Source organism: Oncorhynchus clarkii, chromosome 6 (assembly GCF_045791955.1).
Source record: "Oncorhynchus clarkii lewisi isolate Uvic-CL-2024 chromosome 6, UVic_Ocla_1.0, whole genome shotgun sequence".
Classification (NCBI taxonomy): domain Eukaryota; kingdom Metazoa; phylum Chordata; class Actinopteri; order Salmoniformes; family Salmonidae; genus Oncorhynchus; species Oncorhynchus clarkii.
In genome coordinates, this window is record NC_092152.1 from 24,869,857 (window position 1) to 24,897,610 (window position 27,754).

Below are 27,754 nucleotides of genomic sequence, written 5' to 3' on the forward strand. Positions count from 1 at the left end.
CTTAAATGGAAGATATTTGGAAACACCAAGACTCTTCCTAGAGCAAAGTACAGAGAGGTCCTTGATGAAAACCTGCTCCAGAGTTCACCTTCCAACAGGACAACGACCCTAAGCACACAGCCAAGACAACGCAGGAGTGGCTTCGGAACAAGTCTCTGAACATCCCTGAGTGGCCCAACCAGATTGGACTTGAACCCGATTGAACATCTCTGGAGAGACCTGAAAATAGCTGTGCAGCAACGCTCCCCATCCAACCTGACCGAGCTTGAGAGGATCTGCAGAGAAGAATGGGAGAAACTCCCCAAATACAGGTGTGCCAAGCTTGTAGCGTCATACCCAAGAAGACTCGAGGCTGTAATCGCTGCCAAAGGTGCTTCAACAAAATACTGAGTAAAGGGTCTGAATACTTATGTAAATGTGATATTTCATTTTTTTTATTTTTTTTTATTAGCAAACATTTCTAAAAAAAACAGTTTTTGCTTTGTCCTTATAGGGTATTGTGTTTAGATTGACGGGGGAAAAAAACAATTTGATCAATTTTAGAATAACGTTTTAAAAAATGTGGGAAAAGTCGAGGATACTTTCTAAAGTCACTGTAGCTAGCTGATAGCAATGAAGTAAAACATTTGCTTTGTGTATATCTTGTTTCGTCTCTATTGCCATTGTCCTGGCTGGAAGAAATGTCAGTCAATAGTGCTTACTGGCTAGCTACCCACAAAAAAATGTAATCTACCTTGCATAACATTTGTTTTAGGTCATTTTTGCCTGTTTAACTAGCTGGCTAGCTAGATTATTAAAATTCACACATATCTAGCTGATAATTCTGAAGTAAAACGTTTGCTTGGTGTACATCTTGTTTTGTCTCTTGTTGCCATTGTCCTGGCTGGAAGAAGGTTCAGTGAACGGGAAGGTAGAGCATGAGGTAATACAACAGGGGGAGTGCGTGTGCTTCTCAAATGTAATGTTTTATGCGTTCTCCACACTCTCATCCTCACAAGAACGAACTCAAGAGAATGCCGGAGAATGCACTCTGAGCATGAGAGTGTGGAGCACGGTAGTATGCATATTCAGAAACACGTCATAATTATGAGATACTATGTCAAAATTATGAGATAGTAAGTCTGGATCATGGATATTGAATAGTCATGCAGATTGACCCCTTTTTAAAGTTATAGAATAGCTTTTACCCTGCCCTGAACCATATATACCTTTCATATACAGACCAAAATTCCACAAATGTTCCATGCCTGCATTTTTATACCAGGTTTTTCCTATATCTGAAAGGGGTAGAGGGTAAAAAAAACATGGAAAAATAAAAGCCACCTAAAGATCTAATCATGATTACTGAATTTTCACAGACCCTGTAACCAAAATACAGGTATCGTGTCTGTGTGAATTGTTCTCTGCTTTTTCGCAGGTAAATTCATTAACACTTCCATGTTCAATACCCTCCCCCCCAATTTGCCAGTCAACAACTGATATTTATATACCTGCAAATAACAGTTTGAAAGGGAGTCAAACATGTCCTTAAATTTTCTGCAGGTAACATACCACATATTCTGATACTCTACCCTGCACCTTAGAGACTGCTGCCCTATGTACATAGTCATTGGTCAACACTGATCACTTTAATAATGTCTACCCACTTTATATGTATATACTGTATTCTAGTCATGGCTCATCCTATGTAACTACTGCTGTACACACTTTTTCGATTTATATACTGTCCATACTGTCTTTACACACTATATGTATGTATATACAGTACGTTCAGAAAGTATTCAGACCCCTTCACTTTTTCCACATTGTTACATTACAGCCTTATTCTAAAATGGATTACATAGTTTTTTCCCCTCTACACACAATATTCCATAATGACAAAGAAAAAACAGTATTTTATTTACATTTTTGCAAATTTACATATAAAAAAAATGAAATATCACTTTTACATAAGTATTCAGACACTATTTTCCGTACTTTTTTGAAGCACCGTTGGCAGCGATTCCAGCCTAGAGTCTTCTTGGATATAACGCTACAAACTTGGCACATCTGTACTTGGGGAGTTTCTCCCATTCTTCTCTGCAGATCCTCTCAAGCTGTCAGGTTGGATGGGGAGCGTCGCTGCACAGCTATTTTCAAGTCTCTCCAGAGATGCTCGAGTGGGTTCAAGTCCGGGCTCTGGCTGGGCCACTCAAGGATATTCAGAGACTTGTACTGAAGCCACACCTGTGTTGTCTTGGCTGTGTGCTTCGGGTCATTGTCCTGGTGGAAGGTGAACCTTTGCCCCAGTCTGAGGTTCTGAATGCTCTGGAGGAGGTTTTTTATCAAGGAGCTCTCTGTACTTTGCTCCATTCATCTTTCCCTCGACCCTGACTCCCAGTCTATGCCACTGTAAAACATCTCCACCGCATGATGCTGCTACCACCATGCGTCACCGTAGGGATGGTATTAGCCAAGTGATGAGCGGTGCCTGGTTTCTTCCAGATGTGACACAAAGAGTTCAATATTGGTTTCATCCGACCAGAAAATCTTGTTTCTCATGGTCTGAGAGTCCTTTAGGTGCCTTTTGGCAAACTCCAAGTGAGCTGTCATGAGCCTTTTACTGAGGAGTGGCTTCCTTCTGGCCACTCTACCATAAAGGCCTGATTGGTGGAGTGCTAAAGAGATGATTGTCCTTCTGCAAGGTTCTCCCATCTCCAGAGAGAAACGGTGGGTCTAAAAAAGGGTCTGAACCCTTATGTAAATAAGGTATTTGTGTTTTTTTTTAATTTTTTATACATTTGCAAACATTTCTGAAAACCTGTTTTCACTTTCTCATTATGGGGTATTGTGTGTAAACTGATGAGGACGTTTTATTTATTTAATCGATTTTAGAATAAGGCTGTAACATAAAAAAATGGAGGGGGGAGGGTCAAGGCGTCTAAATACTTTCCAAATGCATTCTCTCCATATATACATTTATATACATTATGTATATATATTTATATTCCGGTCTCTGACATTGCCCGTTCTGATATTTAAGATTTTTTAATAAAAATAATTCTGGATTACGTGTGTATTTATTGCTAGGTATTGCTGCACTGTTGGAGCTAGAAACACAAGCATTTCGCTGCACCAGTGATAACATTTGCAAATCTATGTATATAGACTTTTTCCCCTACTGTATTATTGACTGTATGTTTTGTTCATTCCATGTGTAACTCTGTGTTGTTGTATGTGTCGAACTGCTATGCTTTATCTTGGCCAGGTCGCAGTTGCAAATGAGAACTTGTTTTCAACTAGCTTATCTGGTTAAATAAAGGTGAAATAAAATAAAATAAAAATGTACGCGACCAATAAAGATGGATTTGAATTCATCTTCGTTCACACGTCCCGATCTATCTTCCTACATGTGTGGCTGCGCCTGACTTGATTATTGTTCGCTGTTCGTGACCTTGATTATATACTCTTTTTTTATTTTTCTCACTTTTTTGAGAATTATATTTACATAGTACAATTTTATGTCCGTTTTTATATGTGTTGTTAGCTTTAGGATACTTGTTCCCGCGGTAAGATTTGGACTATGCCTATACAGGCTACCAAGCCTACCTGAGCGGCTCCTCCCTCCCGTAAAAAGCCCCTTCAGGCTGGTGGCCGCTTTCTCTGCACTGGGCATAACTATAAAGAGGAAAGAACTGTCAGTCCTAGTGATATGGTGCCGGTGGGTCCCGAACTGAGAGAATGGCGAGCGATAGGCCTACATGCGGTAGGCTACCTAGGCTGGAACGGCCTGGTTTGGTAGGCTATTCAGTGCTCAAACTGCAAGCTATGTTTGTCTTGACCATGAATGTACTGCTGAACCGCAGCCTAGTCGTAGCATCATGAGGCTTCAAGATACACATTTTAAACGTCTGTCTAAGTGGTGGGCCTATTCATTGTGTCAGTAGTTTCAATTCAATCTTTGGAAATGCTTTGGCTGGAATTGAATTGAATAAAAAAAGTCCTCATCGTTCTGGTAATATCCTAATAGTAATAACCATGGTAAATCAAAATGAAATCAAAGCTGCAGAGTCCAAAATTAATGAGTCCTCATACCTACTGACATCTAGTGTCCATAATCGAGCACTGGACTAATTGACACATTACCTTATTATACCAGATGCATAATGTACTGTTTTTTCATATTTCCTCCATGCAAATCAAAAGTTTAATTATTCTTTAGCTTCAAATCCTTTTCAATTATTCTAAAGTCATTGGCATACAATGAGAGTCCTATGATTGATTTGTGTGATATTGTAAGGATGGTACCATATTAGTGTTAGATACAGTAGCTGTTGACTATTATGTTTAGCATGGGTTGTGTTTTATGCACTGGTATCAGTTTGAAGTATATTTAAATTCTCACTGACTAAAACATTCATGATTTTTTTTTCAAGCTAAAACAAGCCTACCAGTATGTTTGGTTTGCCAATGAATAGCCTCAACCATCCAGAAATCCATATTTAAAGCTGTTGAAATGGCCTCTCACATGTTTATTTCTGTTGTATTTTTAAAGGCTTATGTCCGTGAGGCAGCAGGGTTGTGTCTGCAGTGTTTTGAATGCACTAACAAATAATCCAACATCCACCATTATGTAACTCCCCGGAAAACAGTTCTGAATAATCTCAGCATGCTATAGTGACATCATCAGTGGCTTCTGACCATGGCCAGAGCCCAGAGCTTTTGGGAAAACATGCGGACGGCACTGCCATGGTAGGTCATTGCGAAGATCACTGGGGATTCCTAATTCATATGCAATGTTACATTGATTACATGGACTTACTGCAGTCTGAGAGGACACACAATTGGGTTGTAAGAGCAGTTTTGAGTGTCCCTGTGGTTGTATTTGATTGTAGTGTGTGTGTGTGTGTGTGTGTGTGTGTGTGTGTGTGTGTGTGTGTGTGTGTGTGTGTGTGTGTGTGTGTGTGTGTGTGTGTGTGTGTGTGTGTGTGTGTGTGTGTGTGTGTGTGTGTGTGTTTGTGTTACACAGGAGACAATGGGTGGTCAGAAAGAGCAGAAGGCTTGTTGTGAAGTGGAGAAACTACTGAGAGTGTCCCAGTCCCAGAGGGAAGTGATGTGGAGCCAGAGACAGTGGTCAGACACAGCTAAGAACAACTCCACCCACATGAGGGACAAGGACAAGGTGAGTGGATCCTTCTCTGGCAACCAACCACTGACTGAGGTGGTGTATTTCCCCAGGTTGTAAGGTTTGCCCATATCTTTATGTGGGGATATTACACAGACGCTATGGTTATTGTTGCAGTCTGGTAGCTTAGAAAATGGAGCATGCTGCAAAAAGCATTGGTTTTATCAAGTGGGAAGTTGTAGTATGTCTTTAAAGGATTAGTAGTTGATGATGCTACGATTAGGATTTGACCTCACCCTGCACCATTCAGTCCCAAAGCTCTCCCAAAGCGCTCACCATTCACTCCCAAAGCTTAACAGTGCAGGGTCCTTACTATCCATATCACCATGTGAAACTTTCAGTTTATGAATCAACCAAGATGGGTTTAATTGTATTCATTTACAGCAGCAATACTCAGTTCTATACTGTATAATATATTATATTTAAATGATCGTTAAACAAATTAAAATAACTAGCTTGATATTATGTACTTTGAAAGTGTAGTACTATAATTATATAAGTATCTATTTGTATATGCATTTTCTTAAAAAAACATTATAGCTTCCCTTACAGAACCCACAGGGTGAAACATATTTATCAGTCTTCCTTAGCAGCTAAAGTGGCTTAACAGATCAATAGAAAGGGCCTTGTCCAAGGTCCCACTTTGGAGCACTCAGAGACATTCTCAGAGAAATGAGCTTTGTTTCTCCTCTTTGACCCTTTATTCCGACGTTGGGGTCTAAAGTGGGCTTTTAGCCCCCAGGTCGCTCTCAGGGCTGACATGAACTTTAAAAGCAAGCAGCAGTTTGACCCACATGGCTTTGATCTGCAGCATCAAGGCACACATCCTCACTACCTCTCAAATCCAAGCCACACAGGGGACGTCTATTCTATAAAGGTCCTCTCTCTCTCATAACTGCCTATTATCTCATATTTGTGCTCATGTGTTAGGGTATGGTGGCGTCGGGATCCAATCAGAGCTGTTTTTTTAATCAGGGGATATTACACAGTCATTGCTTGTGAATGTGTCTGTAATTTATCAAACAGGAAGGAATTTTATTTTATTTTTGCCAAGCATTAAATTAATTTGCCAAGATAGAGACACATTTTGGATTGGAGGTGGCCTAGCCTGTAATGTGTATATTAATGATCAAGTGTGTGTCTGCCTGCAGCTAGCCAGTGCTGAGCTCCTCCTTGCGTGTTTGCACTGAGAGTAGAGGACATGGGCGGGGAGCATTTGACATCAATCGTGTGTGATCTAGTGCCAAAGTGTTAAGCAGCAGTTGTGCAATGGAGGCTCTCAATTGGGATTGCAAAGAGGGTCCTGCTGGAGAGGGAGGGAGGGCACAAAACAGAGAGAGAGAAAAAGAGCTGCTGTGGTTGCTAGGCAGCCAAGCAGAGGAGAGCATATATGTTTTGGGCTCTGTTTATTCTCTCCCTCCCTCACCAGAGTGCACTACCACAGCCATCCAGAGAGAGCAGCCTCTGCATGTGTTTCCCCCCCCCCTCTTTCCTCTATCTCCCAATAGGGAAAAACCCAGGATGACACAAATAATCCCCTTTAATACCCATCTGCTTTTGATTTCCCGATCTAGGATTGGATGAGCAATGTTCTTGCCAGTGTTTGGCGTAGCTGATTGGTCGTACCCACTGTGCAATGGAAGAGGGTTTGTTGGGCTGGGCCTAGGGGGATCCTCTTTAGCATAATGACCCATGAGGAGGCTGAGCTACCCGATTAGACCAAGAAGCACTGCTACAGAGCAAGGAGGAAGGAGAAGAGGAGGCCACAGACAAACATAACCTAATTTGACCTTGTCAGCTTTAATCATGGCTTCTCATCAGCTGTGGGGAGGTGGGGTGGCGGTGTGGTGGGAGAAGGTACTAGGGCACATGGACATATCCATTCTCTGTAATTGGAGAGAGTGAAGACGAAGAGAGAAAAATAGCAACAGTGATTCAAGGCAGAGACTGAAGGAGAAGTCCTGGAGAGAGCGCTGCTTCAGTGCTGCACTCACGGCCTCTGCACCCCTGCGTGCCTGTGTCTGTGTGAGTAAGCGTGTGAGAGAGAGAGAGCAAAAAAGAGGGGGGAGAGGGGGGCGTGTAGATGTGTGTGTGTGCTTGCTACACAGCCATGGTAGTGTGAGCTGAATGATGCTCTCTGGCTGTCTCTCTCCGCGCTGCCTGGCTGTTCCTGCTTTCTGCCGCCGCGCGCTGATGAACCATTTTAAGCTGCAGCGGACACACACAGCCCCGAACAACCGCTTCTCTGCAACGGCCATCATCCTGGTTCTACTGTCAGCTGATGGTCTGACACAGTAGGACACTGCTGCCTCTGCACCGCTCCTACAACAGGGAAATACAGAGACAGGACTGCTGCTTGTGAGGTACTGTCAAACCCCCTCTGTTTTTCTCTACAGGCTGCACTGGACTGGCTTGTTTCTACTGCCGCTGCTGCAGAAGCACTGTGCTGCTGGGGGAATGATGATCATAACATGCCTCTGTGTCACGGCTCAGCTGCTCTGCAGTTCTCTGCATGGATCTCTCTCTAATGTACGTGGAGCAGAGAAGGAGAAAGATGCAGAATATTCCAGCAGGAACCGACAGAGAATGCCAGCAGCCAGAGGACCTACTGTAGAATAGCTTTAGCATGAATGAGAGGATCTGGAAGTATGTTGTATAGGAATCCTGTGCTCTGGAGTTGAAATTATTGGAGGACATTAGTATTTGTGTAGTGTGGTACTGAAGACTTTAGGGACTGTAGTGTGTTTGGGGAAATAAGAAGCCAAACTATGGTATTTGTGCTAGTAAAGTTTCATGCTAATACTGTATGCTAGTGAAGACACATTGTGTTTGTGTGTTGGGGAAATTGATCGTTAACGTTAGGGGAATTAATATGGGATATGGTAATTAGGGGAAAGCCTATTGGTCAGTTTTAATGGATAATTTGGGAACTGAGTGTTTTATTAGTGGTCAATGTGTTAGTGTACAACACTTGAGAAATTAGACGACTCTTGGTATTACAGTTTGTGTTAAGGGGGCTGAATCATTTAGGGAGGTCAGTGTTTCATTTGCAATGACTTGCTGAATTAGGGCACAACAGAGTGTGGTTTGTAAGTTGGTGGTTAGAGGACATTGTTTAACTGGGATGTCCCAGGGGCTGGCATTGGTGTGTCTTCTCAGGGATTCATTCAGCATTGAGCAACACTAAGTAATAGCAGAGATGAGATGAAGGAAAGAATAACTATATTTTAGTGTGTGTGTGAGACAGAGAATGTGTGTGTGTGTGTGTGCGTATGCTTTTATGTGTGTGAATGAGTTCTCTCTGCCTCCCAAGGTCGCTTCTCAGAAGTCCCATAATTAGGGCTGTCACCCTCCACCAATCACCTGTGCGTGAGAGAGTAGCCCTCCACCGCCTATCCCCATTCACAGCTCCACCTGCCCACCTTGACAAGGAAACATTCCCCATTCACAGCTCCACCTGCCCACCTTGACAAGGAAACATTCCCCATTCACAGCTCCACCTGCCCACCTAGACAAGGAAACATTCCCCATTCACAGCTCCACCTGCCCACCTAGACAAGGAAACATTCCCCATTCACAGCTCCACCTGCCCACCTTGACAAGGAAACATTCCCCATTCACAGCTCCACCTGCCCACCTAGACAAGGAAACATTCCCCATTCACAGCTCCACCTGCACACCTAGACAAGGAAACATTCCACATTCACAGCTCCACCTGCCCACCTAGACAAGGAAACATTCCCCATTCACAGCTCCACCTGCCCACCTAGACAAGGACACATTCCCCATTCACAGCTCCACCTGCCCACCTAGACAAGGAAACATTCCCCATTCACAGCTCCACCTGCCCACCTAGACAAGGAAACATTCCTAATTCACAGCTCCACCTGCCCACCTTGACAAGGAAACATTCCCCATTCACAGCTCCACCTGTCCACCTTGACATGGAAACATTCCCCATTCACAGCTCCACCTGCCCACCTTGACAAGGAAACATTCCTCATTCACAGCTCCACCTGCCCACCTTGACAAGGAAACATTCCTCATTCACAGCTCCACCTGCCCACCTAGACAAGGAAACATGGTAATTTATCATTCCAGTTACTATCCCTGAACAGACACCAAGCTGCTTTCCTCTTTACTATGTACTGTAGTACACTGGTAGCCATTTAACAGAAAGGACTTGTAATCACCAAGCTTGAAAATAAAATGACTCAAATAGAAGTTTCCTGTTCAGTGGAAGAAATGATAATTTTTATGCCATTTCATGCCAACAAAATTACATGACTCAATGATAATTTTAGGGGGAGGGTTTGTCGAGCTACAATCCTATTAAAATGCTCCATGTGCCCCTCCTTCAGTGATGAAACGACTGTATTGTGAGAGGCACTGTGGTGCTTCCAAGCTGAGTGAAATAAAATGGTTGACTGTGTCAGTCCTACAGTATATCATGGAGCCTAATGCAGGCAGTGAAGCCAGCAGCAGTACAGCAGCAGTACAGCACTCTACGTGTCAAGGTTTTGTCCTGCTTGCATCTTAACGATAGAAGCGTTATGTAAGCTAAGCGTGCGAGGGTCAGTGCTCCTCCTGTGCTAGCTAGGATGCTGTGGTGGTGTGGTGGACCGTACAGTGGGAGCAGCTGGAACAGTGCTGAATGACGCTGAGACTGATGCAGAGACGTAGGTCAAGGCTGGCCCCTCAGTGGAGGCGGGAGGATGGGTTATGTGAGAGGAGAGGAGCGTGGCCCTGTGCGCTCACTGCTTTCTCTGATGACTGAGCATAGGCTGTAGTAACAACTGGAGCCCTGTATTACTGCTGCTGTTGTGGGCTGGCCTGGCGGCAGCACGTGACCGGCCCTGGCTGCCATGGTGGGAGGTATTAGTGATATGAACAGAAGGGTCCGTGTCCAGGATTACGCAACAGCATCTTCTCTGCCTGGGAAAGCAGCTCTGTAAAGATGACGGCAGTAGACAGCCCAGTCAGTGAAAGTGCATCATCATCACCCCCGTCATTGTTGCTGTGAACCTGTCCGGCGCATGATAAAGCAAGCAAGTGATTTTTGTCCTCTTTTTTTCCCCAGCTGCTGAAAAGCGGCAGGGCTTTTCCTACGTATGCAAGCAGATTTAATTGTACCGTAGATTTGCAAACCCGGTTCATCCATGATTTGTAATTCCTATCTCTACACACTCGATCCTAAGCTACTGGATACACAAGTGTGTGTATGTGGGTCTGTTTTTGTGTGTGTACATTTACACAGCATATCAGTGTACACACACACAAAACCATATGTGCACATGTTTGCGTTATGCTCCCCTGAGCACATAACATGTAAATGCAATGTAAATGAGATGTAAGTGGATATGGGCAATTCCACGGAATCAGAATGACGTCGAGACGTTGATTCTTCACTTTAAAAGTACGCCAAACAAAAACCATTGCGAAGTTAAACAAACCATACAACTCTGTGCACAGGTACTACTTTTAACAATTTCCACTGAAAATGTTACAAAAAAACATTCAATGGAAGAACAGTGCAGATGTAAAGTTTGGTAACAGAATGACGGTAAAATCTCCCCCTGTGACCACCTTTTCCAAAAGGTCTCTTAAATATCTACTCAGAATGAAGATTCAAAGATGTCTGCAGAAAGAATGGGGTGTATTATTTGGGTATTATTCTACACACTGGCTATTATTTTAATGAGCTCTGCCACTAAACAAGACCACATTTTGTTGGCTTGGACCAGACTAAATCTGAACAAATCATAGACGTCTATGTTTCACAACTTTGGACATAAAAGTACAGTACAGCACAGTAGAGTACAGTACTACATTAAAGTTCAATACAGTATAGTAAAGTACAATAGAGTAGAGTTAAGTACAGTACAGTAAATTATAATGTACTGTGTGCGCTACTGTACTGTTCTCTACTGTACTAAACTCTACTCTAATGTACTGTACTGTTCTCTACTGTACTAAACTCTACTCTAATGTACTGTACTGTTCTCTACTGTACTAAACTCTACTCTAATGTACTGTACTGTTCTCTACTGTACTAAACTCTACTCTAATGTACTGTACTGTTCTCTACTGTACTAAACTCTACTCTAATGTACTGTACTGTTCTCTACTGTACTAAACTCTACTCTAATGTACTGTACTGTTCTCTACTGTACTAAACTCTACTCTAATGTACTGTACTGTTCTCTACTGTACTAAACTCTACTCTAATGTACTGTACTGTTCTCTACTGTACTAAACTCTACTCTAATGTACTGTACTGTTCTCTACTGTACTAAACTCTACTCTAATGTACTGTACTGTTCTCTACTGTACTAAACTCTACTCTAATGTACTGTACTGTTCTCTACTGTACTAAACTCTACTCTAATGTACTGTACTGTTCTCTACTGTACTAAACTCTACTCTAATGTACTGTACTGTTCTCTACTGTACTAAACTCTACTCTAATGTACTGTACTGTTCTCTACTGTACTAAACTCTACTCTAATGTACTGTACTGTTCTCTACTGTACTAAACTCTACTCTAATGTACTGTACTGTTCTCTACTGTACTAAACTCTACTCTAATGTACTGTACTGTTCTCTACTGTACTAAACTCTACTCTAATGTACTGTACTGTTCTCTACTGTACTAAACTCTACTCTAATGTACTGTACTGTTCTCTACTGTACTAAACTCTACTCTAATGTACTGTACTGTTCTCTACTGTACTAAACTCTACTCTAATGTACTGTACTGTTCTCTACTGTACTAAACTCTACTCTAATGTACTGTACTGTTCTCTACTGTACTAAACTCTACTCTAATGTACTGTACTGTTCTCTACTGTACTAAACTCTACTCTAATGTACTGTACTGTTCTCTACTGTACTAAACTCTACTCTAATGTACTGTACTGTTCTCTACTGTACTAAACTCTACTCTAATGTACTGTACTGTTCTCTACTGTACTAAACTCTACTCTAATGTACTGTACTGTTCTCTACTGTACTAAACTCTACTCTAATGTACTGTACTGTTCTCTACTGTACTAAACTCTACTCTAATGTACTGTACTGTTCTCTACTGTACTAAACTCTACTCTAATGTACTGTACTGTTCTCTACTGTACTAAACTCTACTCTAATGTACTGTACTGTTCTCTACTGTACTAAACTCTACTCTAATGTACTGTACTGTTCTCTACTGTACTAAACTCTACTCTATTGTACTGTACTGTTCTCTACTGTACTAAACTCTACTCTAATGTACTGTACTGTTCTCTACTGTACTAAACTCTACTCTAATGTACTGTACTGTTCTCTACTGTACTAAACTCTACTCTAATGTACTGTACTGTTCTCTACTGTACTAAACTCTACTCTAATGTACTGTACTGTTCTCTACTGTACTAAACTCTACTCTAATGTACTGTACTGTTCTCTACTGTACTAAACTCTACTCTAATGTACTGTACTGTTCTCTACTGTACTAAACTCTACTCTAATGTACTGTACTGTTCTCTACTGTACTAAACTCTACTCTAATGTACTGTACTGTTCTCTACTGTACTAAACTCTACTCTATTGTACTGTACTGTTCTCTACTGTACTAAACTCTACTCTAATGTACTGTACTGTTCTCTACTGTACTAAACTCTACTCTAATGTACTGTACTGTTCTCTACTGTACTAAACTCTACTCTAATGTACTGTACTGTTCTCTACTGTACTAAACTCTACTCTAATGTACTGTACTGTTCTCTACTGTACTAAACTCTACTCTAATGTACTGTACTGTTCTCTACTGTACTAAACTCTACTCTAATGTACTGTACTGTTCTCTACTGTACTAAACTCTACTCTAATGTACTGTACTGTTCTCTACTGTACTAAACTCTACTCTAATGTACTGTACTGTTCTCTACTGTACTAAACTCTACTCTAATGTACTGTACTGTTCTCTACTGTACTAAACTCTACTCTAATGTACTGTACTGTTCTCTACTGTACTAAACTCTACTCTAATGTACTGTACTGTTCTCTACTGTACTAAACTCTACTCTAATGTACTGTACTGTTCTCTACTGTACTAAACTCTACTCTAATGTACTGTACTGTTCTCTACTGTACTAAACTCTACTCTATTGTACTGTACTGTTCTCTACTGTACTAAACTCTACTCTAATGTACTGTACTGTTCTCTACTGTACTAAACTCTACTCTAATGTACTGTACTGTTCTCTACTGTACTAAACTCTACTCTAATGTACTGTACTGTTCTCTACTGTACTAAACTCTACTCTAATGTACTGTACTGTTCTCTACTGTACTAAACTCTACTCTAATGTACTGTACTGTTCTCTACTGTACTAAACTCTACTCTAATGTACTGTACTGTTCTCTACTGTACTAAACTCTACTCTAATGTACTGTACTGTTCTCTACTGTACTAAACTCTACTCTAATGTACTGTACTGTTCTCTACTGTACTAAACTCTACTCTATTGTACTGTACTGTTCTCTACTGTACTAAACTCTACTCTAATGTACTGTACTGTTCTCTACTGTACTAAACTCTACTCTAATGTACTGTACTGTTCTCTACTGTACTAAACTCTACTCTATTGTACTGTACTGTTCTCTACTGTACTAAACTCTACTCTAATGTACTGTACTGTTCTCTACTGTACTAAACTCTACTCTAATGTACTGTACTGTTCTCTACTGTACTAAACTCTACTCTAATGTACTGTACTGTTCTCTACTGTACTAAACTCTACTCTAATGTACTGTACTGTTCTCTACTGTACTAAACTCTACTCTAATGTACTGTACTGTTCTCTACTGTACTAAACTCTACTCTAATGTACTGTACTGTTCTCTACTGTACTAAACTCTACTCTAATGTACTGTACTGACCTATACTCTACTCTAATGTACTGTACTGTTCTCTACTGTACTAAACTCTACTCTAATGTACTGTACTGTTCTCTACTGTACTAAACTCTACTCTAATGTACTGTACTGTTCTCTACTGTACTAAACTCTACTCTAATGTACTGTACTGTTCTCTACTGTACTAAACTCTACTCTATTGTACTGTACTGTTCTCTACTGTACTAAACTCTACTCTAATGTACTGTACTGTTCTCTACTGTACTAAACTCTACTCTAATGTACTGTACTGACCTATACTCTACTTTTCTTTATTGTGCTGTACTGTGCTGTCCAAACTTGTGAAACAGACGTCTATGATTGGTTCAGATTTGGACTGACTAAATTTCAACTACTTTTCAAAGTCTATGGATGTCCGGTGTCGGATGGTGGAAACAGAGGGGGCTCATGGGTAGGTGTTACGGGGGAGAAGTTACACTACCGAGAGAGAGGGAGAGAGAGAGAGAGAGAGAGAGAGAGAGAGAGAGAGAGAGAGATGTTCCTGGGGCTGAGTTCACAAACTTGTTCTACTATTTGGAAGCACAAGCACAAAGCAAAATGCAGTGCTATCTGGCCCTAAATTGACAGTACACTTGGCTAACTATTTGACCATGATTACTGATCAAAACCTTGACAAAGTACAGGCTCAGTGAGCACAGCCTTGCCATTGAGAAGGGTCGACACAGGAAAACCTGGCTCCCTGTAGAGGAAAGGCTGTGCAACCACTGCACAGCAGCAGAACCTGTGTCGGAGCTACATTTCCTGACAAAATGTGAAATATATAAAACAATTAGATAGTGTCATTTCCCCAAATTTGAAATCCTTATTCAAGGTTTCAAATACCTCTCTGATGAGAGTAGGCTACCCGTTCTGTTGTGGGAGGACGCAGAGAGCTGTGGGTTGGCAGCGCTCTACATTGCTGCCTGCCAAGGGTTGAGGGACAGTGTCTGACAGACCAATCAACCTGCACATGTCCTCTACTGTATGCTTATTGTTATTGTTCAATGTATGGTTATTTTGACCCTTGGCTATTGTTGTTACTTCTGTCCCGTTGACAATTTTGATTCTTATTATTTTCATATTGTAAATGTCCAAAGTAAGCTTTGGCAATATGTACATTGTTACATCATGCCAATAAAGCAAATTGGAGAGAGAGAGAGCGAGATACAGTGAGAGAGCGAGGGAGAGACAGAGAGCGAGGGAGAGACAGAGTGAGGGAGAGACAAAGAGAGGGAGAGAGAGGGAGGGAGAGAGAGTCAGAGAGGGAGGGAGAGACAAAAACAGAGCGAGGGAGGAAGGGAGAGAGAGAGAGACAAAGAGACAGAGATGGAGAGACATAGAGAGAGGGAGGGAGAGACAGAGAGAGAGGGACGGAGAGACAGAGAGAGGGGGAGGGAGAGAGAGAGAAAGAGGGAGGGAGAGACAGAGGGAGGGAGAGACAGAGGGAGGGAGAGACGGAGACGGTGAGGGAGATGGAGAGAGAGAGATATTGTCCAGACTTTCACATAAACCAAATAAAACATCATATAAATGTTGATATTAGTTGTCAGGGGTTGTTACTTTAAAATTATTATGTTTTTATGTATTTCTAATACGTTTTAAGACTTTTTCTGCTAGATGTTTTCTAAGACCCTTTTTCCTATACGTCTTTGCGTATTCCCCATTTTTGGGATGGAGAATGGTTGAAACAAGTATATATGCCTTAATCTTTCAAAAATATAGACTCTTAGCTTTCATTTGACACCAAATTTGATGTGCTTCTATGAACTTCACATGTTAGTGCTCATGGGGCTTTTTACATGAAAATGTCCATATGTTGTGCCAGCTGTCGTTATGTTACGCAGCAGTTTAGCTGTGAGTAGGTCGTGGTATCCGCTAGCTGGCCGGTGTATGTGTGCTGCAGGCCAGAGCAGAGAAGAGCCGCTAGTAAATCACCTCAGGGATCGGGCCTGAACCAATTCATAATTGATTCATTTGGAGTCGAACTGGGGGTATCCACTCAGAGGGCTTGACTGATTGTGCTGTTGGGACAGAACATCTGATGGATGCTCTCTAAATGTTGTTACCCAGAAATCAGGGGTCCTATTCAATCAAACCTGGTGTCCTGAATAAGTCAAATATGATAATTATTGTGTTGCTAGAATGTTTTACATGCATATAAAAAAAGGTAAACAAAACAGTGTGATAGAAAAAGACACTCAAATGCATATCACTCGACTGCTACAAAGTTTTGGGTTGAATTGTTTGGACTTGTCTGTGGTGTGGTGTGGTGAGACTGCATGCATAGGCTTCTTCTGATGCTACTGCTCTATCAGTGTCACTGTCGTAGTTAGGCCAGTGATTGTCTTAATGAGAATGTAGTGCTGGCTGGGGAGAAGACTGACTGAGGAAGAGAGGAGAGGGGAGGGGATGGGAGGAGAGGAGTCTGCCTAGGGAGGAGAGGAAAGGAAAGGTGACTCTCCCTGAGGAGGAGGGTAGAGAAGAAGAGACTGACTGGGGAGGAGAGAAGAGGAGAGGAGACTGCCTAGGGAGGAGGAAGAGGGGACTCCTGAGGCAAGACTATGTGTGATAGCTGCAAGGGACCAGTGGGGTGAACACGGGTTCACTCTGAGAGGGAAAGTACAGGCAGTACCCAAATTCACAAGTGCAACAGTAAGATCAAAGGATGAACAAGAAAAAAACACATTTAAACCTAAGATAGGGTGGCACATGACTACATCTGACTCGAACTAGCAATTTAGTCAAAAAACAAGTATTGATTTGTCAATGAGCTGTGGCGTTTGGTCAGAGTCCGACCAATGGGTCGTGGAAGAAGTTGCGTATGTGCTGAGCCGTGGCCTGGCCCACGATGTGTTCCAGTTCCAGCTTTGTAAAAAGGTTGGGGTTCAGTTCCATAGAGCTTTTCTCAGTCAGCAGATTGTCACTGGGTTGGAGAAGTCAGGGTCTTCTGTCTGTTGCTCTATGTACATTGTCATTGAACACTGGTCACTAAGTATTTTTACACACTGTTTTATCCACTTCACATGTACAGTGCCTTCAGAAAGTATTCACACCCCTTGACTTTTCCAACATTTTGTTGTGTTACAGCCTGAATTTAAAATGGATTACATTTAGATGTTGTGTCACTGGCCTACACACAATACCCCATAATGTCAAAGTGGAATTATGTTTTTAGAAATATTTACAAATTAATAAAAAATGAAAAAGCTGAAATGTCTTAAATATTCAACCTCTTTGTTATGACAAGCCTAAATAATTCAGGAGTAAAAATGTGCTTCAGAAGTCACATAATACGTTGCATGGACTCTCTCTGTGTGCAATAATGGTGTTTAACATTATGTTTTAATGACTACCTCACTTCTGTACCCCACACATACAATTATCTGTACAGTCGATCTTGCAACAGGTAGCCTAGTGGTTAGAGCGTTGGACTAGTAACCGAAAGGTTGCAAGATCGACTCCCCGAGCTGACAAGATAAAAATCTGTCGTTCTGCCCCTGAACAAGGCAGTTAACCCACTGTTCCTAGGCAGTCATTGAAAATAAGAATTTGTTCTGACTTGCCTAGTTAAATAAAGGTTAAAAAAAAGAAAAAAAGAAGGGCACCTATTGGAAGATGGGCTAAGAAAATATCTCTTTGAGCATGTTGAAGTTATTAAGTCAACCTTGGATGGTGTATCAATAGACCCAGTCACCACAAAGATACAGGAGTCCTTCCTAACTCAGATGCTGGAGAGGAAGGAAACCAACCATTAAAGTGAGGCCAGTGGTGACTTTAAAACAGTTACAGAGTTTAATAGCTGTGATAGGAGAAAACTCAAGATGTATTGTAGTTACTCCACAATATTAACCTAAATGACAAATGAAAAGAAGGAAGCCTGTACAGAATTCCAAAATTCAAAAACATGCATCCTGTTTGCAATAAGGCACTAAAGTAATACTGCAAAGAATTGTACTTTTTGCCCTGAATACAAAGTGTTATGTTTGGGGCTTTCCATCAGACACTGGGTGGCAAATTCACCTTTCAGCAGGACAATAGCCTAGTTGCTTACCAACGCGACATTTCTGAGTGGCCAAGTTACATATTCGACTTGATCAACAACCAACTTTGGTTTTAGAAGTGTGGGAGACATTTAAAATGTTTTTATTTTATTTTATTCAGTCCACTCGTTACCTGTATTAATGGCACCTGTTTGAACTTGTTATCAGTATAAAAGACACCTGTCCACAACCTCAAACAGTCACACTCCAAACTCCACTATGGCCAAGACCAAAGAGCTGTCAAAGGACACCAGAAACAAAATTGTAGACCTGCACCAGGCTGGGAAGACTGAATCTGCAATAGGTAAGCAGCTTGGTTTGAAGAAATCAACTGTGGGAGCAATTATTAGGAAATGGAAGACATACAAGACCACTGATAATCTCCCTCGATCTGGGGCTCCACGCAAGATCTCACCCCGTGGGGTCAAAATGATCACAAGAAAGGTGTGCAAAAATCCCAGAACCACATGGGGGGACCTAGTGAATGACCTACAGAGAGCTGGGACCAAAGTAACAAAGCCTACCATCAGTAACACACTACGCCGCCAGGGACTCAAATCCTGCAGTGCCAGACGTGTCCCCCTGCTTAAGCCAGTACATGTCCAGGCCCGTCTGAAGTTTGCTAGAGAGCATTTGGATGATCCAGAAGAAGATTGGGAGAATGTCATATGGTCAGATGAAACCAAAAAATAACTTTTTGGTAAAAACTCAACTCGTCGTGTTTGGAGGACAAAGAATGCTGAGTTGCATTCAAAGAACACCGTACCTACTGTGAAGCATGGGGGTGGAAACATCATGCTTTGGGGCTGTTTTTCTGCAAAGGGACCAGGACGACTGATCCGTGTAAAGGAAAGAATGGGGCCATGTATCGTGAGATTTTGAGTGAAAACCTCCTTCCATCAGCAAGGGCATTGAAGATGAAACATGGCTGGGTCTTTCAGCATGACAATGATCCCAAACACACCGCCCGGGCAACGAAGGAGTGGCTTCGTAAGAAGCATTTCAAGGTCCTGGAGTGGCCTAGCCAGTCTCCAGATCTCAACACCATAGAAAATCTTTGGAGGGAGTTGAAAGTCTGTGTTGCCCAGCAACAGCCCCAAAACGTCACTGCTCTAGAGGAGATCTGCATGGAGGAATGGGCCAAAATACCAGCAACAGTGTGTGAAAACCTTGTGAAGACTTACAGAAAACGTTTGACCTCTGTCATTGCCAACAAAGGGTATATAACAAAGTATTGAGATAAACTTTTGTTATTGACCAAATACTTATTTTCCACCATAATTTGCAAATAAATTCATTAAAAATCCTACAATGTGATTTTCTGATTTTTTTTTCTCATTTTGTCTGTCATAGTTGAAGTGTACCTATGATGAAAATTACAGGCCTCTCTCATCTTTTTAAGTGGGAGAACTTGCACAATTGGTGGCTGACTAAATACTTTTTTCCCCCAAGTCGGAAGTTTACATACACCTTAGCCAAATACATTTACACTCAGTTTTTCACAATTCCTGACATTTAATCCTAGTAGAAATTCCCGGTCTTAGGTAAGTTAGGATCACCACTTTATTTTTAGAATGTGAAATGTCAGAATAATAGTAGAGAGAATTATTTATTTCAGTTTTTATTTCTTTCATCACATTCCCAGTGGGTCAGAAGTTTACATACATTCAATTAGTAGCATTGCCTTTATATGGTTTAACTTGGGTCAAACATTTTGGGTAGCCTTCCACAAGCTTCCCACAATAAATTGGGTGAATTTTGGCCCATTCCTCCTGACAGAGCTGGTGTAAGGACTCCTTGCTCTACCCACAAATGTTCTATATGATTGAGGTCAGGGCTTTGTGATGGCCACTCCAATGCCTTGACTTTGTTGTCCTTAAGCCATTTTGCCACAACTTTGGAAGTTGTTTGTTAACAAGAAATTTGTTGGAGTGGTTGAAAAAGGAGTTTTAATGACTCCAACCTAAGTGTATGTAAACTTCTGACTTCAACTGTATATACAGTACCAGTCAAAAGTTTGGACACATCTACTTATTCAATGGTTTTTCTTTATTTTTAAAAAACTATTTTCTACATTGTAGAATAATAGTGAAGACATCAAAACTATGGAATAACAGTAACCATGTTGTAGCCACCCTTTGATGGACTGTTATTTCTCTTTGCTTATTTCAGATGTTCTTCCCTTAATATGGACTTGGTCTTTTACCAAATAGGGCTATCTTCTGTGTACCACCCGAAGCCTTGTCACAACACAACTGATTGGCTCAAACGCGTTAAGAAGGAGAGAAATTCCACAAATTAACTTTTAACAAGGCACACCTGTTAATTGAAATGAATTCCAGGTGACTGCCTCATGAAACTGGTTGAGAGAATCCCAAGAGTGTGCAAAGCTGTCATCAAGGCAAAGGGTGGCTACTTTGAAGAATCTAAAATCTAAAATATATTTTAATTTGTTTAACACTTTTTTGGTTACTACATGACTCCTCTATATGTGTTATTTCATAGTTTTGATGTATTCACTATTATTCTAAAATGTAGAAAATAGTACAAATAAAGAAAAACCCTTGAATGAGTAGGTGTGTCCAAACTTTTGACTGGTACTGTATATATTCCGGACTCTGATATTGCTCGTTCTGTTAATTATTTGAAATATTTTGTGCGTATTGTTAGTTATTACTGCACTGTTGGAGCTAGAAACAAAAGCAATGCTTTTCCCTGCACCTGCGATAACATCTTCAAAATATGTGTATGCGACCAATAACATTTTATTTGATCTGATTCTTGATTTGGTCCAAAGGTATTGCATGTCTTTCCTGAGGCTCCAGTCACAACAGAGAGATGAGGGGGATAGCTTTAGTTTGAACAGTCTGTTAGTGTCCCCTAGAGGTGGCACGTCACGCCAGGCCAGTGGAGGTGCATGATTATGGTGGTCTCTGGGGTCTGGCCAGAGTCTAGCTGAGGCAGCGGCGATTAGAGACAGGATTTGCATTGTAATGAAAAAGCTTATCTCTGCAGGTTCAATCTCTATGTCTGCCTGTCCCCGGCCGGCTCAGTTTAGTTGATTTTCTGCCTGATCTGACCACTCTCTGCTAGAGTGTGCTGTGTTACTCCAACTATGAATGAAGCACATACGCATCCCTCTCATTGTCAAGTTAGCTTGGCATGTTTTGTTAGGCCTTTTTGATATGTGTAATGTAGCCTATAACAATGTCCTTGTTAGATGTTCCTCTCATATACTTACATTTGCACCAGGTGGAATTTCCAAACATATCAACCACACAGGTATTTTAGTTGCTGTTCAAATTTGGGTCTGGAGTCAGAAAGACTCTCTGAGATTCTTGTTGTGAGGTATGAGACAGATATCATTTTAATATTGGCTAGTGTAATTGATTGATAGACTACTCCTTGCTTCCAATGGCAACCCAGAAGGACATGATACTTTAGACTAGAGCAGGACGTGTGTGATGTGAGAGACACAGGATCCAGTGTATGTTATTGTTCCTCTGTCTGTCCATGGTGATGAGCTGCAGCGTTGCCCTGTCTGTGTAAGGTGAATGAGACTAACTGACCGTTGATTACAGCGTGGTATTGGCAGGGAGAGGAGCAGACACACACTCTGCCAGTTTGCTGTTTGTGACACAGGGTCGGTTCCACAGCACTTTTAATTCTGACTATGATAATTGCCTGCTAATGTGATGTGGTGTTAAATGCTTTGTGTTTGTGTGGAGGGATTCATTGATTTGCAGGCACCGATCAAGTGGAATTTCAAACATAATTAGGAAGAAAAGCTTCCCCCCCCCACTGTGCTACTGCGTGATCATTCTAATTTCTCAGCGGTTCATCCTAACACTTTGGTTGGTAGGCTGTCTTCAAGGCTGCAGTGTCTGTCTGTAAGGTGAAGTCTATGGGTTAGGTATAAGCCTTCTCTCCTCTCTACATTCTCCACTGTCCATGGACAAGTCACAATGAGCAGGGGCACTGGGTAATAGCATAACGAAGCTTCAATAAGCTGGATTGAATTAGCTTTGCCCTTGGCTAAAATTAATTAAAGAGGCAGACATGACATCCTAAATTGAGTCATTACACCTGCTGGACTCGAGCTACATATGACGTGTTCTTATTTCAGCAAGTAAATATTTCCTAACCCTGGGCCACAGTCCAGGATGAGCTCTGTACAAATGGTCCTCCACTGGAGCCTGCCTGAGCCAGAGATTCATACAAATATAGGTCTTGATATAGCGAGTCTATGACTTTATTCATTCTAATGAAGGTATATAGGGAGACCTACTCTTCAGTCCTGGCAATCACAGTTGATAGAATCATTTGTCCTTATGTTCCAGAAATACTATACTCTCACATCCTTTGCCTACATGCCTTGCTACTTACAGTGAGTCAGTGCTATTCTACCTTGCAACAAAATTGCACTCATGAATCATTCATGAACATATAATGTTCTAGACCACATTTCATGTTTACAGTGAATGTAGCCACTGACAAGCATACGTATCTGATGATGAAGAACCGACTTTGACTTTCAGTCATGAAGTCAGTGTTGCTCAAATTTATGGAGCATTTATAGAGCAGAAAGATTTATTCCCGAGGCAATTGCAGAGGAAAAAACAGAAAATGAGCAGCCGTGGGCTAAAACTGTACATGACTGATACACACTGTAAAGACGTGAGACTGAGGGGGAGGGGGGATGTTGAGCACCAGTCCCTATGGTGGTTGAGTAAGGCCTGTGTGGCCTATCGGACAGGGGGCATGGGGCAGGGTAAGAAAAGCCTGGGTGAAGATGTCTGTTTGTGTTGCGGAGGTAGGCAAGCTGCCTCCTGTCAGGAGAAATAAACACTAATTGCCCGTTGGCTTTGGGTTGGAGATGTGCAGCTGGGGACGAGCAGCTAAAAATATCCCTGTTCCCATGAGCAGAAGGCAAGCAGACAGACAAGCAGGCAGACATACAGACACACAGCAAAATGGAATTAGTATGAACTGCCAGAGGATGGCACCGACATGGACATCTTCCGGCCATTTTTACAAACGTCAGGGCGGGGGATGGAGTGACACCAACACTGGGGAAGGTGAACTGCCAGTAGCACCTTAGGGTGAGCTGCTCCACATGGACTAATCTCCCGTGGGCAGATTCTGCATGTAGCTGACCAAATTACGCCAGATTTTACTCCTGTGTTACAGAGATTACATATGGACTGCAGGGTTGGGCTCAATTCCATTTTAATTCCACTCAATTCAGAAAGTAAACCCAATTCTAATTCAAAATGTTCTACGCACACACACACACACACACACACACACACACACACACACACACACACACACACACACACACACACATACACATACAGACACACTCATGCTACACACACACATCATAACTGCTGCTACCAGACTCTGATTATTATTGCAAAATATGACACAATTTAACCACTTGCCCCCAATCCCCCTTCCCCAAAACGTGTGTAAATATTGGACCATAAATTGTGCCTTCCTGTATTATACTTACTGTATGCTAAAATGTTTATTCTATTCTACTGAGCCATTTACTTTAAGTTCGTATTCTTATCTTATCTTATTCCTTATTGTTGATGCATTGTCGAGAAAGAACCTGCAAGTAAGCATTTTGTTGTACGGTGTTATATACCATGTGTATCCTGTACACACGACAAATAAAACTTGACCCTTGAAACCTACAGAACCATCTGCTCTGAACACTGGGAGCGAATGTCACATATAAACACCAAAGCTGCTGTTGTCATGTCACAGTTGTACTGTGTTTCTGTCCCCAGCTAGCTAAAGCCAGGCTGTGTTCCCATAATGTTGGCAAGTCACCCTCTCCCATGCATAGAGGGCCTTTCCCCGCTGGCCTGCCAGTGATGTATGCACCCTGGATGACTGACAGGGGGGCTGTATTGAAACCACCGGGCAGCCATTTTGGTACTCCTCCTTCATTATAAAGATTTTGGAAGCTGTATAAAGAAACAACATTTATTGCTTTTGACAACATTATTCTATTACAGACACCTTAATGCATACTTATAAATTATATTATGTGAACTATATTATGTGATTCCTTAAAGTACTTTTTTTAGAGAACACCCAGAACAATAGTTTGTGTGGAGGTGCTGACTAACGGCAAATAAACTATAAACTATCAAAATAAAGAAAGTCGCACACTCCATGTGTAATCTCCCAGCAATTTAATGGGTATTTACCAACATTTCGGCATCACTGTGTCTTCCACAGGGTCATGTCATGAATACTTGAACCAGGTTATGTAGACGCACAGTGCCATTAGTGTAACCAATGACAGTGGTGAGGGGTGTGTCATAATGATTAAGTTCATTAAAATGAGTGAAGCTGTTAAAAAATAGTATATGGCATATTAAATATATTATGCTATTACCATATAGAAGCATAATGGAATATTATACATCATATTAGCATCAACATACATTATTGTTTCGTTCAATTTCACATAATAATTTCATATTTCATTTTTGTTACATGTAATATTGGTTTAACCTTAATATATAATGAGCATCAACAACAGAGGGAACACATTAGGTGTAAAAATATTTTTTACATTTATAAGACTTGTTCATAAGAAAATGTTGTTCATATGAAGGGCCTGAGATCAAAGTCAGTATTCAGACCACTAGGGGTCAATGTTTTTAGACAGGATATCCAGTTAACCCTCCCTTTGTTGTAGTAGGATCTCCATGTTACCTCCTCCCTTTGTAGTAGTAGGATCTCCATGTTACTTCCTCTCCTTGGTAGAGCAACATGCTCAATGCCTGTGCATTTGAGGGAGGAGATGGGATGGTTAGCTTCAACAATGTGAGCTGATACTGGATAGTCCATGTTCTTACACCTGATTGAGCTGTTCAGCTATGCGTTGTTTTAATTGTCTTTTCATTTGTCCTACATAGGCTTTTCCACATGAACAGGTGATGAGACAGACTACTCCCGTGGTCTTGCATGAGATGATCCCCCTAACAGGGATCTTTCAATCTGTATGTGGGTGTCTGAAGAAAGATGTTTTTATAGTGCTATTGCACTGTGCCATGAGCCACATTTGTAGTTCCCATTTGGGATATGTGTCAAGAGTGTCTGCGTGGGCTCAGGGGGCATGTCAGACCTCACCAAACTATCTCCAATATTGCGACCGTGCTTATAGACCACCAGTGGGGGTTTCTTGAAGAGATGTGCAATTTTTTTTGTCTGATTGCAGTATATGCCAGTGCTTTTTCAGGATTGCTTTCATTTTCTCCGAACCCTTGGTATACTTAGTGCAAAATACGGTTGCGTTGTTTTTAGTAATTCCCCTCTTGGTTGTTGAGATATTTTCATCATTGCAGCATTAAGAGTTTTGTCCTTGTAGCCTCTCATTTTGAATGTATCTGTCATTTTCTTAGCATTGCTGTCAAAATCTGACTGGTGGCCACAGATTCGTTTAACCCTGCATAACTGGCTATATGGTAGACCAAAAAATACTAAAAAACATGTTATTTTGTCCCTACATTTTTAATTGAAATTCTTTAGAATTCTATTCATTCCTATTTCTGGGGAGTACCAATATGGCCGACCAGTGGCTTCAAAGCCTCTAATTGACCAATACATAGCATCAGTAATCCAGGATTTATGTATACATCATCGGCCCTGGCTGAGTCGAGTTACAGCTCTTCCTCTAGTCTATGACACAGTAGCAGCATCTGGTTCCACCTGACTGAAGTCATGAATAATTAAAGCGGGCATTATTATTTCGAGCTAGCGCAACTGGCTTGGCAATAACAAGCAGTTTAGCTACAGCACCGCCTGCTAAGTGGTCCAACATGGAAAGAGGATGTTATTTTACCACGTTGGCAACTTATACTTGTGTGGGTTTGTAAGTATTAGGTTGAGTGAGTGTTGCGGTGTTACCTAGATGTATGTGGATGTTTCCTTTGCCTTGTGTTGGAATGGAGGGAACTGTATGTAAACATGACTTGGACCATCTGTGTGTATTTGTAGTTCGCTTTCCTAATTTCATATCTCTGCCCCTACGCTCTGTATTATACAGTATGTTGCAGTTCATGTTTTACGGACAATATCTGCATGACGTAGAAAGCATGGTACAGGCATGACCTAGTACTATTCATGATAAACAAATAGGATACTGTACTTAGCCTACAGTAGGTCTTCATTGACAACTTGTTTCACTTTTGTTTTGATTTCTCCTTCAGTGAACCTTTGCTTTTGCTTGTGTGTCTGTGTGCTCATGTGTGTTTGTACTTTGTGCTCTCTCCCCATGTGTGTGTATTTGCATGTCTAATCAGATCTCTGTAGAGCTGTGTGTTTACTCAAGGTAGCCGCAGCAGATGTGCAGGTGGGCCAGTCTATACGCCATCCTGTTTATGCTGTAACTGGAGCCTTACTGGAGAGTCAGGCTCATCATTAGCCTAGCATCAGCAGCAGGACAGGTTGTTTTTCAACCCTGACCACCTGCTATATAGTCCTGACCTGGGTTACTCTATAGCTCACTGGGCTGACATGTGGAAACTAACGTGGAGACTAGTCTAGCTATATGTCAGCGACACTCAACTTTAACATTAGTAAGGATTTGTCAAGGTTATACAGTATATGCCTATTTATAGGCAGGTCAGAGCCGTTTCTGGCCATTGAAAAGAGGTACATGATGACTGTGATATGACTAGCTGGAATAGTTCAGATGACCATGACAACGTTTTCAACTTATTTATTGTTTTCCTCCACAGCTCAGAAATGAAGTTGTGCCCCTCCACTTCCCAGATGTACCGCCCCAGTGTCAGTGTGTGGACAGACTACATCTTCTAGAGGACAACAACCGAGCCCTGAAACTCAAGCCTGGGACCTTCAGCCAACACAGGCTACAGCACAAACTCCTGGTGAGTCACTGACTCTCTAACTATCTGAGGCTGCAGTGGTGGATCATTATTTTGAAAGTGGCAAGAGGCTGGAGTCTTGGCAAGGAAGTCGCTCATAGCAGTCAAACACAGGTTCTTCCCCCCTTTGTTTCTCTGCTCTGGACTGTGAACCCTGAATTATTTTTCCTATTGCTAATTCTGCTAACGATTTAAATAAGTTGACTGCCTGCTCATCTGTCTGTTTGGAGAAGAAGGCTGGGGAATGAATTGGGGTCAGTCAGAGACACAGCTTGAATGGTCATTCCAGAAGTCACGGCTGCTGATGGACAAAGCTCTAAGATGTGCCTTTGTCTAAAATAAAAGAATCTCTGCAAAAACTATTTTCAAGAAAGTCAAGGGTATAGATGTACTGTATATCCATCTCCTTATTTAACCAACAGTTTCCTGCCCTGCCAAGTGGAAGCTGCAGTAGCCAACTACACTAACCATGCTACTGGCCTGGTATGCAGCCGAGCCATGAGGACTAAACCGGTTGTTAGGGGAGGGGGGCAGGCATGTTAGGTCTCCTCCAGGCCTCAAGCTGATCCTAGGCTGTGTCTTCACAGTGGAGACTGCTTGTAATTCCCCAGGCTTCCCCTGATGTCCTCCCGGGGTCCAATATGAGTGAGCTGCATCGATTAGCTCTCAGGGCGCTGCTTGTGTTGAGTGGATCGGGA

At 41.7% G+C, this 27,754-nt stretch overlaps 1 protein-coding gene across 11 annotated transcripts in view; it reads left to right on the forward strand.

The window, feature by feature from the left end:
* The first annotated feature begins 4,699 nt into the window (after positions 1-4,699).
* The window catches only part of LOC139410860 (RIMS-binding protein 2-like), a 134,087-nt gene continuing 111,032 nt past the window's right edge, over positions 4,700-27,754 (forward strand). For 10 of the 11 annotated variants that reach the window (XR_011634541.1, XM_071156460.1, XM_071156450.1 and 7 more), the window contains exons 1-3: positions 4,700-4,731; positions 5,009-5,161; positions 26,910-27,059. Coding sequence is in view for 9 of the 11 variants with exons in the window: in XM_071156460.1 (XP_071012561.1) it covers positions 4,729-4,731; positions 5,009-5,161; positions 26,910-27,059 (306 nt within the window). In the remaining 2 variants the exon portion in view is untranslated. Of the gene's footprint in view, positions 4,732-5,008; positions 5,162-7,450; positions 7,528-26,909; positions 27,060-27,754 lie in introns of those variants that run through there. The other variant, XM_071156459.1, reaches the window with a different exon arrangement.